This window comes from Chelonoidis abingdonii, chromosome 19, assembly GCF_003597395.2.
Source record: "Chelonoidis abingdonii isolate Lonesome George chromosome 19, CheloAbing_2.0, whole genome shotgun sequence".
Classification (NCBI taxonomy): Eukaryota; Metazoa; Chordata; order Testudines; family Testudinidae; genus Chelonoidis; species Chelonoidis abingdonii.
This window is the reverse complement of record NC_133787.1, coordinates 32922240-32936566: the sequence shown is the minus strand read 5'-3', so window position 1 is coordinate 32936566 and position 14327 is coordinate 32922240. Positions and strand designations below refer to the sequence as shown.

General features: G+C 43.5%; 1 protein-coding gene across 1 annotated transcript in view; it reads right to left on the bottom strand.

Annotated features, from left to right (window-relative positions):
- The window catches only part of PLCG2 (phospholipase C gamma 2), a 104034-nt gene extending 93822 nt beyond the window's left edge, over positions 1 to 10212 (bottom strand). The window contains exons 1-2 of the mRNA XM_032766117.2: positions 10046 to 10212; positions 2560 to 2798 (exon numbers count right to left, since the gene is read on the bottom strand). Coding sequence (XP_032622008.1) covers positions 2560 to 2755 — 196 coding nt within the window. The 5' untranslated portion in view covers positions 2756 to 2798; positions 10046 to 10212. The remainder of the gene's footprint in view (positions 1 to 2559; positions 2799 to 10045) is intronic.
- Positions 10213 to 14327: the final 4115 nt, after the last annotated feature.

Genomic DNA, 14327 nt, shown 5'->3' with positions numbered 1-14327 from the left:
TTATAAACCAGGCAGCCTAACTTAGATACCTGGAAAGATACTGGAACAAATTATTAAACAAACAATTTGTAACCACCTAAAGGACAATAGGGTTACAAGGAGTAGCCAGCATGGCATTGTCAAGAATAAATTGTACCAAACCAACCAAATTTCCATCTTTGATAGGGTTACTGGCCTAACGGATGAGAGGAAGCAGTAGACATGATATAGCTTGATTTTAATAAGGCTTTTGACACAATACCACGACATTCTCATAAACAAACTAGGGAAATACGTTTTAGATGAAATTACTATTAAATGGGTGCATAACTGGTTGAAAGACCGTACTCAAATAGTTTGCTATCAAACTGGGAGGATGTATTTAGTGAGTCCCGCAGGGATCAGAGCCTGGATTTGGTTTTCATTAATGACTTGGATAATAGAGTAGAGAACATGCTTATAAAATCCATGGATGACACCGAGCTGGGAGGGGTTGCTATTACTTTAGAGAACAAAATTAGAATTCAAAACAACCTTGACAAATTAAGAGAATTGGTCTGAAATCAGTAAGATGAAATTCAATAAAGACAAGTACAAAGTATTTCACTTTGGAGAAAAATCAAATGCACAGCTACAAAATGGGAATAATTGGCTAGGTGGTAGTACTGCTGAAAAGGATCTGGGGGTTATAGAGGATCCCAAATTGAATAAAAGTCAACAATGTGATGTGGTTGTGTAACCCACACCTTCTGGGTGTGATGTTCTGACCCATACAGTGGCACCAAGACCACTTAAAGGGAGAGTGTTAAATGCCTCTACTCTACAACTGTAACTAACAGGCAGTTGACTTTTAGTTCAGGTGGTAGAGGCTCATGCACTAAGGTCCAGATGTCCCCAGTTTGATCCCAACTGCCGATGACCAGGGTCTGTTGGCGTTACAAGTGGGGGCTCATCGCGGATTTCAACTGGGAAGTCTCTGAAGCTCAAGACACGCTTCCTCAGCTAGGGGAAAGTATGTAACTCACACACCTCTTGGGTGTGGTGTTCTGTCCCATCTAGTGGCACCAACACCACTTAGATAGAGAGAGGTGTATTAGCAGGATTGTCCTATGTAAGAGTAGGAAGGAACTGTCCTGCTGTACTTAGTACTGATGAGGCCTCCACTGGAGTGCTGTGTCCAATTCTGAGCACCACAGGTTAGGAAAATTTTAAACGAATTTGAGAGTCCAGAGACAAGCAACAAAAATGACAGAAGGCTTAGAAAGATTTTAAAAAACTGGGCATGTTTAATCTTGAGAAAAGAAGACTTGAGAGGGGGACCTAATAACAGCCTTCAAATATGTTAAAGGCTGTTATAAATTGGATCAATTATTCTCCATGTCCACTGAAAGCAGGAGAAGTAGTAATGGGTTTAATCTGCAGCATGAGAAATGTAGGTTAGATATTAGGAAAAAACTTTCTAATTATAAGGGTAGTTAAGTTCTGGAATAGGTTTCCAAAGGAGCTTGATAAGAATAGGTTACACAAACACCTGTCAGGGATAGTCTAGATATACTTAGTCCTGCCTCAACACAGAGGTTGGACTTAACTTTCTCAAGGCCCCTTCCAGTTCTATATTTCTATGATTCTTTTGTCCTTTTCTTTCAGATCCCAATGTAGTTTTTGTTGGATAGCTTCATTTTTGGTGTTATTTTTGTTGTCTGGTTTTATTTTTTTAATTCATTGTGAGTTGAGTTGATTTTGAAGACTAAGAGATCCACGTATACAGAAATATTTTTATTTTTTTAAACACAGAGCCTATGGCAACAAAGCTTTTGTACCAAGGAAACACACCTCTGCACATCTAGAAAAATTTAAGGTAGGGTTGCATTTCAGACCTCTGTGCCCTTACAATGAGATTGCAATTAATGGAGATCCCAGTTTGCCACTGATACTCAGAACATTTTTCCCCTCTTTTAATGAAATGGCTCAGAATTGAAAATATCCTAAGATGCAGACTCTTAGTATAAACTATTAATCTGCAAACGTTTATTTTTAAAAACATTAATGAGTTATAGGTAAAGAAAAACAACAACAACAAAGTTTGCAAATTGGCTTTCCCAACCCAGCCTCCTCAGTTCATCCAAACTGAACACACTGGGGGAAAAAAAGGCTCTAAGCCCAAAACCTTGTGTTAAGTTTCTTCCCAGTATGTTTTAAATTTGGTTGTGTGTGTTTTTTTAGTAAGTACTTACAGCCTGATCCTCCTACTTTTAATTATGCAAGTTAGCCCTTACTCGTATATAAGTAAGGTGGCGAGATCAGGATCTCAATCTTTAGCCTTTGACAAAAGGCTTCTAGGAAGAAAAGCCTGAGAGTAGCAACAAGTTAGGCAGCTAGCCCTGCTGAAGGCTAACTAGAAGAAGACATTTGGTCTACATTACAGTAAACCAACAGGGCTCGCAGAATGCAATGTTTAAAGTTTAATTATACTCTTGGGTGAAAAGACGCAAATTGTTAAATGCTGATCTAAATGACCTTTTATCAATTACATTTATCAGTAGTAAATTCTAAGTTCTGGCATGCCTTGCCAATACTCACAGAAACCTTCAATCTTATCAGCTGTCTTGCTCCAGGCCACCTGCCTGGTTTCCATTATGACTTGGATGGTCCTCCTTTCTGGAGTAAACTTCTTGAGACTGAACACTGTCATAACTGTTCCCAGCTCCAGAGTCCTTTTAATCTGGCTCTTCTCATACTCCGGCAGCACTCCATAGTCTGTGCTCTTTCTGGACATTTTTTTAAATCAAATTTCATCAAACTGATACGTTCCTGATGTGCTGCAAAAGGGGAGGAGAGAAGGGAGCAAAATTTAATATTTAAATAACTTTCCTTGGTTTTATTTCCTCCGATTTACCAAAAAAAGGTGGGGGGGTATCAGTGTTGAAAAAAGTTCAGCATGAGTCACTGCACTTCAGGTGCAAGCATACAGTCTCACAGCTATCTGGTTAACCTTGACAACAACAATCCTACTAGTCTGTGAGGTTTTCAAAGAGTAATGTGTTCTGTTGTGGGAGGGATCAGTGACCCAGTGCAGCAGGACTCAGAACAATCAGCTGGGTGGAGCAGCCTTAGCTGCTTAGCATTCAATGAAATATGATCTCAGATTCTAAACAACAAAACAAGAACTCCACTGTTTCATCAACAATGCAACAATAATGACTACTTACCGTTCCATGGTAACATAAGGCAAGCTAAGGTCATTCTGGCTCAAATTTATAACAGTATGTGAACAAATGCTCTCCCCATCCCTTTGGCGTATGCAGGAAAGCTGGGATTGCAAGCATGCAAAGGCAGCGCAAATGCACCTGACCCTTGATTTGCATGCACACACGGTTATAAATGTGGTCTGTCTCTTTCAAATATTATCTGCAGCATTATGCAGGAGGCTCAAAATTATATTTTATACAGTGGATGATATTATTCTCCCCAGAAACAACAGAGAAGACATGGGAGAGAAAACAGTATAAGAGGAGACATAAGGGATACACTCACTGTAAGCATAGCTGTGACAAAGAGGAGAAAGCATCTGAAACTAAAGAGAGAGATACATGTGTACCTGAGAGAAGACTGTGCCTATCTTACAACAAAGAAAGCAGCTAAAAAGAATCAAGAAACCAAATAGGTGTGAGGGATTATTTTGTTCAAATTCTAAGTCTAGGTCTACATTAGAAACTTTTGCTGGTATAGGAATGTCAGTTAGAAGTGTGATTTGTTGGCAACATTTCCGGCAAAAGCTCTAGTATAATGCAGTTTACACTTGCTCAGAAATGCTTGTCAGTATATCTTATTTTGCTTAACAAACCAGTATAAACTATACCAGCAAAAGAACTTCTTTAACAGTATAAAGTGTGTCAACAACAGGAGCACTTGCCAGTATAGCTATACCAATATGTCTAGACTGGCAACATTTTTCTAGTGTAGATATTGATCCAAATTGTATTGCAAGGGTCAGCAACCTTTGGCATGCGGCTCGCCAGGGTAAGCACCCTGGTAGGCCGGGCCGGTTTGTTTACCTACCGCATCCGCAGGTTCGGCCAATCACGGCTCCCACTGGCCGCAGGTCGCTGCTCCAGGCCAATGTTGGCAGCAGAAAGCAGCGTGGGCCAAGGAATGTTCTGGTCACCGCTTCCCACCACCCCCATTCGCCTAGGACGGTGAACTGCGGCCAGTGGGAGCCGCGATCGGCCAAACCTGCAGATGCGACAGGTAAACAAACTGGCCCAGCCCGCCAGGGAGCCGCATGTCAAAGGTTGTCAACCCATGTTGTATTGTAACCACTGGAACCCGTTTCTGTGTTGTCAGTAAACTTTTCCATAAAAAGTGTGCCCTGGGTCCTTTTACACCACATAATAGTGCCTACAGGGTCTTTCTTTTACTAAGGTGCACCTCATTGACACCAAAAGGTGAAAAATAAGCTTTGAATCCTTCAGCGAATAATTCTCTTTTGTGAGGCAATCCAGAAGTATCACTAGAGAGGCCAACGAAGTCTGGATCTGGTGAATTCAAAGATTAAATCACAGGCAAATGTCCAGAATTTGGCCTCCTTTAGGTAGTCTCAGCAGATGTTAAATGACGTACCTTCCGCCCCATGGCCCAGCTCGCCAACAACCATCAGAATGTTTTTTTTTTCATTTTTTTTAATTATGGTTTTACAAGGAGTGAGGGACCACTGACTCTTCACTCTTAGCAATTCTTTTTAACAGAGACACATATAGAGAAGGTAGCAGCTCTATTCCAAATCTGAAACCACTATTCACTTTCTCTCCCTATAAGAAGTCTTCCCATTTTAGAATACCACCATATTTATCTTCTATATCAGCTTTTTTCAAGTGTTCTATTTGCAAACTAAACACTTTTAGGGCATATCGACACTGCAATTAGACACCCGCGGCTGGCCCATGCCAGCCGATTTGTACTCACAGGGCTTGGGCTGATGTGCTGTTTAATTGTGGTTTAGATATTCCACCTTGGGCTGCAGCCTGAGGGCTGGGACCTTCCCACCTGCAGATATCTACAATTAATCTGCAATTAAACAGTCTCACAGACTGAGCCCCATGAGCCCGAGTGAGCTGGTACAGGCCAGCCACGGGTTTTTAATTGAAGTGTAGATATACCCTATGATTTCCCTTCCTATCAGGTTTCAGAATAGCAGCTGTGTTAGTCTGTATCTGCAAAAAGAACAGGAGTACTTGTGGCACCTCAGAGACTAACAAATTTATTTGACCACAAGCTTTCACGGGCTACAGCCCACTTCATCGGATGCATGCAGTGGAAAATACAGTAGGAAGATATATATATACACAGAGAACATGAAACAATGGGTGTTGCCATACACACTCTAACAAGAGTGACCAGTTAAGGTGAGCTATTACCAGCATGAGAGAAAAAAAAAAAACTTTTGTAGTGGAAATCAGAATGGTCCATTTGCAGCAGTTGACAAGAAGATGTGAGGAACAGTGCGGGGGGAACAAACATGGGAAAATAGTTTTACTTTGTGTAATGACCCATCCAGTCCCAGTCTTTATTCAAGCCTAATTTAATGGTGTCTATTTTGCAATTAATTTCAATTCAGCAGTCTCTCGTTGGGAGTCTGTTTTTGAAGTTTTCTGGTTGTAATATTGCAACTTTTAGGTCTATAATCGAGTGACCAGCGAGATTGAAGTGTTCTCCGACTGGTTTTTGAATGTTGTAATTCTTGAGGTCACCTTAACTGATAACTCTCATTAGAGAGTGTATGGTAACACTCATTGTTTCATGTTCTCTGTGTGTATTTATAAACACACCTTCCTATCAGAAATCTCTAGAAACCCTTTACATCCTGGGTATTAAGAACACAGTGGCTTAGGTATCAATAAAGGAGACTAAGGCTCTTCAACACTTTTAAAGTATGCCTAAAATCTTACCATTCTTTAAATAATTTATCCCTAACTCTGAGTCTGGGCTTCTCCTAAGGTGCAAATGCAGCTTATAAACTGCTTGGGGAAAAGCCTGGATTATTTCTAACTGGGGTGAAAAGGGAAAAAACTAATTCTTACTCTTGCTCTGTCCTATAAAGAAAGTATTAAATTGACACTCAAGGGGGCCTTTGACATCTGGGTAGAAAGTTGGCAGGGAAGAACCCAAATTAATGTTTCTGTCTCTCTGCCACTACACTAAGAGGAGCTGAGAGGGCTGTAGGAAGGATGGTGACTGAAACTTGGGATAATGCAAGAAAAGGCTACATCCTGGATCAGATCCTCAGTTGGTGTAAACTGCCAAGGCTCCATTGAAGTGAGTAGAGTGATGACAATTTAAACCAGCTGAGGAGCTGACCCCATGACTCAGAAGAGGACAAGATAGACCTCAAGGTAAAATACAAACAAATTGCAATATTGTATTTAATGTCAGTCTTTGCACTTTTAAAGCTTTACGACCATACGGTACTTACATCTCCACGTGGTCATCTCATCTCTTATTTATGTGACAAATGGCATGTTTCTGTACATGACAGCCATCAAGCAAGGAGACTGCTGAGATACAGTGCTTAATTTGTAATAAAACAGGTGCAGGGCCTCGAGCAATTAGGTGCCAGGGCTCAAGCAATTTTTTACATTCATAACCAATGCAGCAAGCCGAGAAGTGCCGGGGTTATGAACTGCCAAGCCTAGAGGTGCTGGGGCTCAGCCCTGGCACAAATTAAATACTGCTGAGAGACACAAGAGGCTCAATGCACATGCTGCAACTCTCATCAATATCAAGAGGCTTCCATGTCTCAGTCTCCTGCACATCATTGCAGCCATTAACTAATTACAGTCGCAGGTATTCCTCACTCTGGTGCAGAATCCTGCACACAATGGACACTGTGGAGCCTACTCTTTCATCCACAAGCAAAGGAGGAAGTGGTTTTATTTTCTCACAAAAAGCAGTGGCTGTCACCACAGCTTTCTTGACATCCCTCTCAACCAGGGCCAGGAGCAGGAAGGGCTTAAAGCCCCTCAGAGCAGCTTCAACCATCAGCTCCAGAATCTCTTCTGGTTCTCTTCCTCTTTCCTCAATTCACTACCCTTCACCGTGAGCAGTTTCAGTTTCCATTTGGATAACCACTCTGACTCTGCTGCTTCTCGCTTCCCTTCTGTAACCTCCTTTAACCTAATTTTCCCCCCAATCACTGTCTCCTAACCTGATCCCTTCCTGAACACTGTTCTCTTCAGATCTCCCTCCTCCTCTCTCTCACCAACACTTACTTTCTTTTCATCATCTCATCATCCACTCTCCCAACCTTCTCAAAGTTCTCTGCTACAGTCACCCTTCTCTTTCAAATCCCTTCTTAAATAATAATACTTCACTGAATCCTTCCTACTGTACACTGATGAAGAAAATGATCTCTTACCTGCCCTGTTATCCCATTTTATATTAGATTCTAAGCTCTCTGGAGCAGGTACCATGCCTTAGACCATGTTTTGCAAAGCACTACAGAGGTTTGTGGTGTTCTGTACCCATTTATTCATATTAAATTCTTCTGTTAACTGTAATGGGAGTTATATATATCAATCCCCAGGGAACGATTACAGATTACCTATCAGAATATTGTGTGGGTAGGATTTAGCTGAAAGTGACCCTTTTGTCTCTATAGGACTAATCACATAATTCATTCATGAAATAATAATGGATTCCTATCTAGTGATCTACCCATAATCCCTTCTGTTACAGTGCCTTCAAATAACAAGACATAATGGCAATGCATGAGGGGGGGGAAAAAATCAAAGGAAATCCTTGATCTGACTTTTACACATGCTATAATGTTCTTGCTCTCTCCTTCCCTCCTCCCCTATCATATCACCCAAAATTAAGAATTGCATTCAATCAGGCCATAATTCAGATCTGTAGCACTGAGTCTTTAAAAAATAATTTTTAGAAGTTAATTTTTTTAATGCTCCACTGAATTATGCACAGTCAAGTGCCTGACTACTAAATTAATCTCATTTTCTTGATAATCTAACAAAACAAATGTTTGTCCCCTTTTATAGGGACAAACAGTAGCTGTAAAGCAAAACCTGACAAATTAAAGAATTACATTTATTTCATTTGAGGAATACTTTGGGGCAGTCTCTTAACACAGGAAGTTGCCTAGTAAGAATGGCCTTTTGTATACTTTCAATGTATATGGTACGTTGGTTTTAATAAATTGCTGCTCCTACATTTTCTGAGAATTATAAAAGACTATCTTTTCCCCTCTAAAGATGTAAGCATCTTCATTGATTATTTTATCATTTATTCTACATCTTAAGATACACATCAGTGGTCAGGTTTGTACTGTACTCTGAAATCATCCTAAATTTAATTATATCTACTTCATGGACCAGACATGGGAAAAGATATGTTGGATGGACTAAAAACCTTAACATGACCAAGGAAGGATTGCTCCCTACAGAATAAAACTTTCCACTACTTTTACTCCATATCATTCATCTTTCAGAGTGACCTACATGTTTACTTTAAAGTACTTTAAAGTAAAGTTCATTTAAAGTAACATCACAATGAGTTTCTCAACTATTAAATGTATTAGACCCCTAAAGGAAGTGATGAAAGCACATGAGATTAGACTGGGCAAAGCACAAAGTGTGTGATGTCTGTAACAATCATGCACCGAAAAGTATACATATACTATTTGACCTATCAGAAATTTTTTTATCTATTCATCAAAGTATTTATTTATTATTACAGTATCTGAGCATGCCACAGTCAGTAGACTTTAGCCTCACAATATCTCTGTGAGGAACAGAAATGTTATCCTTCTTTTACAGCTAGTGAACTGGAACAGAGGGGAAAATAAAAGATCAGTGCAAAAGAAGTCTGTGATGGACCTGGGAATTGAACACAGTAACAGTTCTAAACACAAATCTAGTCCCCAATCCACTAGATTATCCCTTCCTACTCCCACAGTGTGATGTGGACAGACAACTGAGTTGTGGGGGGGTCTTGCACACATCACATTGCAGGACTGGGAACGCTGAATGTACTGTATAACCACACTAATTTGCACTAAAGGCTAGAAAAACATTGCAAATAACTAAGAACAACGAGAATGCAAACATAAGATATACTACCTTTATTTATTCAGACAACGGTATTGAGTTATAGTTTGTTAAAGTGCTTCATAATTTGTTAAGACAACTTCTTGGTATACCAAGAGCTCTCCACACCTACCTGCTAACAGATCTTTGCTGAGAAGCAGGGGGAAGTGAAAGAACTACACTAAATGTAAATTATAACAGGTGTAGGTTACTGCAATGCTGCAGTATGTATTATGATAATTATTTCTTGTAGTTGCACCCATGATATGCCAGGTGCTTTCCAGGCATCCTAGGTGGGACAGGAAGGACAGTGTGGCAGCAACATCTGGAGATTTTTGACCTCAGGCAGGTCACTCACTATGTGTTTGCCCTAAATCCCCCTTTGTAAAAGGAGTTAGTAATACCTCCATTCTTTGTCTTAGCTATTTAGATCGCAAGCACTCCTTAGGTTTGTACAGCGCCTAGCACAACCGGGCACGGATCTCCGCAGAGGGTACCCTCAGGGTAGCTGACAGCTTCAGGCCGGCCAGAGGGGAAGGAAGAAGCAGCCCCAAAAGGCCTTTCTATACAAGTGCCCCGCTGCAGCCCCACTAACAACCCTGCCAGGCCAAGACCAAACACCCAGACCTTTGCTCCCGCTCCCCGGCTTGTCCGCTGCCCCCCCTGACCCCGAGCGCAGGGAGCTCCGGCTGCACCCGCCCCGCCTCGCTCGGGCCGCGCCTGCAGCTGTCAAAACCTCCCAGCGCTGCAGCGTTTCCTTCCTTCTTTTTGCAAACCGGCCCCAGCCCCGGCCTCGGCCGCTGCAGATCCCAGCGCCGGCGAGAGCCCCCGGCCGGGGGACAGGTGCCGCCCGGGCGCTGGCCAACCCCCGGCGGGCGCTGAGCAACGGCCGGGGAGGAGCGCGCCCTCTCCAGCCCTCGCCCATGCCCGGCGGCGACGGCCGGGGCTCACTCGCCCGCCTCCTGCCTCACCTGGGCGCGGGGAGCTGCAGCCCCGAGAGCCTCCCGGCCGGTGCCCTACGCTGGAGGCGGCGGCGGAGCTAAGGGTGCCGGTGCCGGTGCCGGTGCCTCCCCCGCTGGCGCTGCCAGGCCGGTCGGTGGCTGGGACTCTCTGAGACTCCCGCTTCTGCTTCTGTGGTAGCAACTGAGGGGGGTGGGTCATGTGACCTGCCCCGGCCACCTACTGGCGGTGCGGGGAGAGGAGCCTCGGCCCCGAGGGAGGCTGAGGCGATACAGGCACCTCTCTCCCCTCCCCTCGCCCCTCGGGGCGGGACCCCCGGGGTGGGGGCCAGTTCCGCTGGAGGGCTGGGCGGGACCCCCGGGGTGGAGCCGGTTCCCCTCAGGGGCGGGGGAGGCTGGATGGGACCCCAGCGGTGAGGCCGGCTCCCCACGGGGCGCGGTCTGGCCGTGATCCGAGCGGGGCGGGAGCCGGCTCCCCACGGACGGAGGGGGGGTACCCTGAGGTAGAGGCCGTAGCGCAGCCTTCAGGCGTTCATGTCCCTTCTCTGGCCTCCGAAAACCAGGGTTTGGAAGTCCGGGGCAGGGGGCTTAATACGAAACTCCCGGTCCTTTCCCGCCTGCCAGGGCGCTGGGGTGACGGTGAGGGAACTTTTCTCTGCCCCGCTGCGGGCTAGAAGGGTCATTGTGTTGAGTAAAAGCTGAGAGTCGCACCGCTCCTGGGGGGACTCCAGAGGCTGGGGCTTCAGGGAAAGACTAAACACGGGTGAGAAGGGGTTGCTGCAATACTGATGCAGGAGCCACCCGTGCACGTGGGGCTCTTCCATTAGCACATAGGGAAACCCTCTTCCCTTGGTCTGCTGTTAGGTGAGGGCAGGGGTTGGGCACATTCTTTTCCATTTCCAAATCTTCCTCATTGCTTGAGGAAGCGGGAAGCTGTGGCAAGAGACTGCCTGACCTGCTCTAACAGCTCTTTGATCTCTGGTTTGAAAGGGATGGTCAAAAGACTGCAATCCCAGGAACAACACTGGTCCTCAGCACCTGTCCTAGATGGATGGATGACCAATGGAAAAAAGCATATAAACATATTGCCTGTAGAGACAAAATTGCTGCAGATAACGGAAGCCTACAGATAGGGCATTATGTCACAGTGCCACACACCATGGGATCAGACATACTGGCAGAGCCCAAGACATGGTAGTCTGGCCAAGCATGGATACTGAAATGGTACCAAAACTACAAGAAACAGGAAGTAACAGGAGCAACATAAGAGTTGAAATCACCCGTGATCCAAGTTTGACACAGATCTATTGAATAAAACTAGAGTAATTGCTATTTATTAGCAGATTACTCATTCTTTCTTAAATACATATGTTACACAATACAATGAGTAGCAATGTAATAGCACATTGTAAATTGCAGTTTGCTCACCAGAATATTCCAGGTAAATTAATGAAAGTCATAATTCATGAGTGGCTCATTTTGTAATTATGTATCACACACTATCAGTTCCTTTCAACGCATAGATTAATGGGTTAGCAGAAAAACACGGTGGATAAAAATCAGTGAATTTTTAAAAAAAAATTTTTACTTAAATTGATTTTTTTATTTGATTTTATTTAATTATAACTTTTTTAAAAATAAATGTTTAAAATGCAATCTGAATTTAATGCAAAATATGTTAGCCCTAAATTTATTATAATTTAGTTATAAATGTGAAATGTTTTGATGAGAAGTTTATTTATCCAAAACATTTAAAGTTTGTTTGTTTAATAAAAATACATTTTAATATGCTGTTTTGTGCGCTTGTTTAAATGCCAGTTACCATCCTAATATGGCACACAAAACATGAGCAAAAAGTTAATTATCTAGTAAATAAGCAATACATCATTTACCATTTTCTAACATACTAAAAATGTTCAATTAATAAGAATCTGAAAATATTAATCTATAAAATTACTTAAATAAATTAGTTACAATGTACCCTCCTACATAGCAAAATCTACAACATAGGCCAGAAGTGGGCAAACTACAGCCCGCAGGCCACATCCAGCCCAAAGGACCGTTCTGCCCAGCTCTTGAGCTCCCAGCTAGGGAGGCTAGCCCCTGGTCCCTCCTCCACTGTGCCCCCTGCCCCCCAGCCTCAGCTCACCACGTCGTCAGCACTCTGGCCCGCTGCTCCTAGGGGGCCTGTCGGGGTGTGGATAGGGTCAGGGCAATCAGCGGACAGGCAGGGCTGGTGCAACTATAGGTGACCGCCTAGGTCGCCTAGAGTGCTAGGATTTGGGGGGCGCCATTTTCTTTGGCAGCGACCACGGCGGCCAGATCTTCGGCCGCCCCAGTTGCCGCCAGCATTTAGCCTCAAGCCTGGGAGGCGGGAGAAGTGAAGCAGCCATGGCATGCTCAGGGAGGAGGCGGGGCAGGGGTGAGCTGCTTCACTTCTCCCACCTCCCAGGCTTGCAGCATCAATCAGCTTAGGCACCAAAAGCCTGGGAGGCAGGAGAAGTGAAGCAGCCACGATGTGCTCGGGGTGTTCGTGCTCATGCGCGGAGCAGCGGTGAGCTGGGGCGAAGGGGGTGCCTCAGGACAGAGGGTGGGGAGCTACTGCAAGGGGGGCACCTCAGGGTGAAGGGGGAGAAGCTGCTGCGGGGGGGTGCCTCAGGGCAGAGAGGGCGCAAGGTGGAAGTTTCACCTAGGGCATGAAACAGCCTTGCACTGGCCCTGGGGACAGGGAGCAGGGGGGGGTTGGATGGGTCGGGAGTTCTGAGGAGGGCAGTCGGGGCAGATAGGGGGCAGGGCCTAGGCTGTTTGGGGAGGCACAGCCTTCCCTATCCGGCCCTCCATACAGTTTCACAATCCTGATGTGGCCCTTGGGCCAAAAAGTTTGCCCACCCCTGGTATAGGCAATGAGCAGTTATAACATTTAGTTATAAAATTAACATATTTTAATGGTCATATCAACTAATGAGAATGCACATTTCCTTAGAAAACAACAAGTACAAATGCAAAAGTTAACTAAAATTGATTATTTAAATTGAGACTTTCCACTTGGTGATTTAAATCATGATTTCAATTGCTGATTTAGATCTATCCACCCTGAAAAGTCAGTACAAATGGCAAAAAACTGGATTTTTTTTTTTTAAAGGAAAGTTCAGTCTCATAAGACTGGGGCCAGGAAATAGAATCAGTCACTTACTGGGTCTAGTTTGTCACACATTCATATATATTTCTCAAACAAACAACTGGGCGTGTAAACTAAGAAAAGTAGAGAAAACTCTTCTTGGACAAACCAGCTAATATCCTTACCCTTTGAAATGTGTCACAGAATTTCTAATGACCACAAGTACTCAGGGCCAGAATTGGACATTACATTCAAAAGATCTGACCTCCAAATTCCAGAGCCTGCGTGTCCTATGGCTTCAGAATTTGCTGAAGCATCTACCCATTGCCATTCCCTTGATGTAGAATTGTGCTTCAGGGTCTACGTTTTCATTTAAAAATATTTCTAGCCCTCATGGTTACAAAAGAAACCCTCCAAAACCCGAGCTGAGCATAAACCTATACATTGTAGTGTACCACAGTCTATCGCTAGCTTGAAACAATAGCTCTCAGAGGTGTGGGCCATGGGTGTTAACTGTGAAACTATAGATGACCATTAAACTTTCAACATTGTTAACTACCTCACTGATGATTTTAGCTGAAGCATTCTGCTAACTGCTTCTCACACCTTTTCAGCTCCCAAAACTTTTCCCTTGACAACATCTATGATGCAGTTATGAATTGTCCACACAAAACTCTGCAGGATATAGAAAACTGAAAATGTGGAGGAGTATCAAATTGAATTTAGTACCAATAACACAGGGACTGTGCCAAGGGTATTATTTATTTTCAGTTCTTAATCATTAAACCTCTCTATTTTTAATTTTAAAAGAAGCTGCCATTAATTTTTTTGTCAGTTGCTCAACAGCGCAACCGACTCCTGAGACCTTGTTGTAGAAGTTAGGTACAACTTATGGCAGAGTATACAAGGTTTTGCCTAATACTGTGCTAAGGCAGTGGTTCACTATTGACTCAGAAGAAAGACTAATACCTACTGAATCACCAACATGTTGTAGATTATCTTGTGATAGCACCTCCACTATACTGCACCTATATTTTGTCTTAAAGGAGAAAAGTTATAGTCACAGAATATATTAAATATATGGAAGAGGATCAAACCATAGCTGCATACCACTACATTCCCAAGCTTTATTGGATGTAATTAAGATCTCAGCCATAGATTTGGTGCATGTTTTTT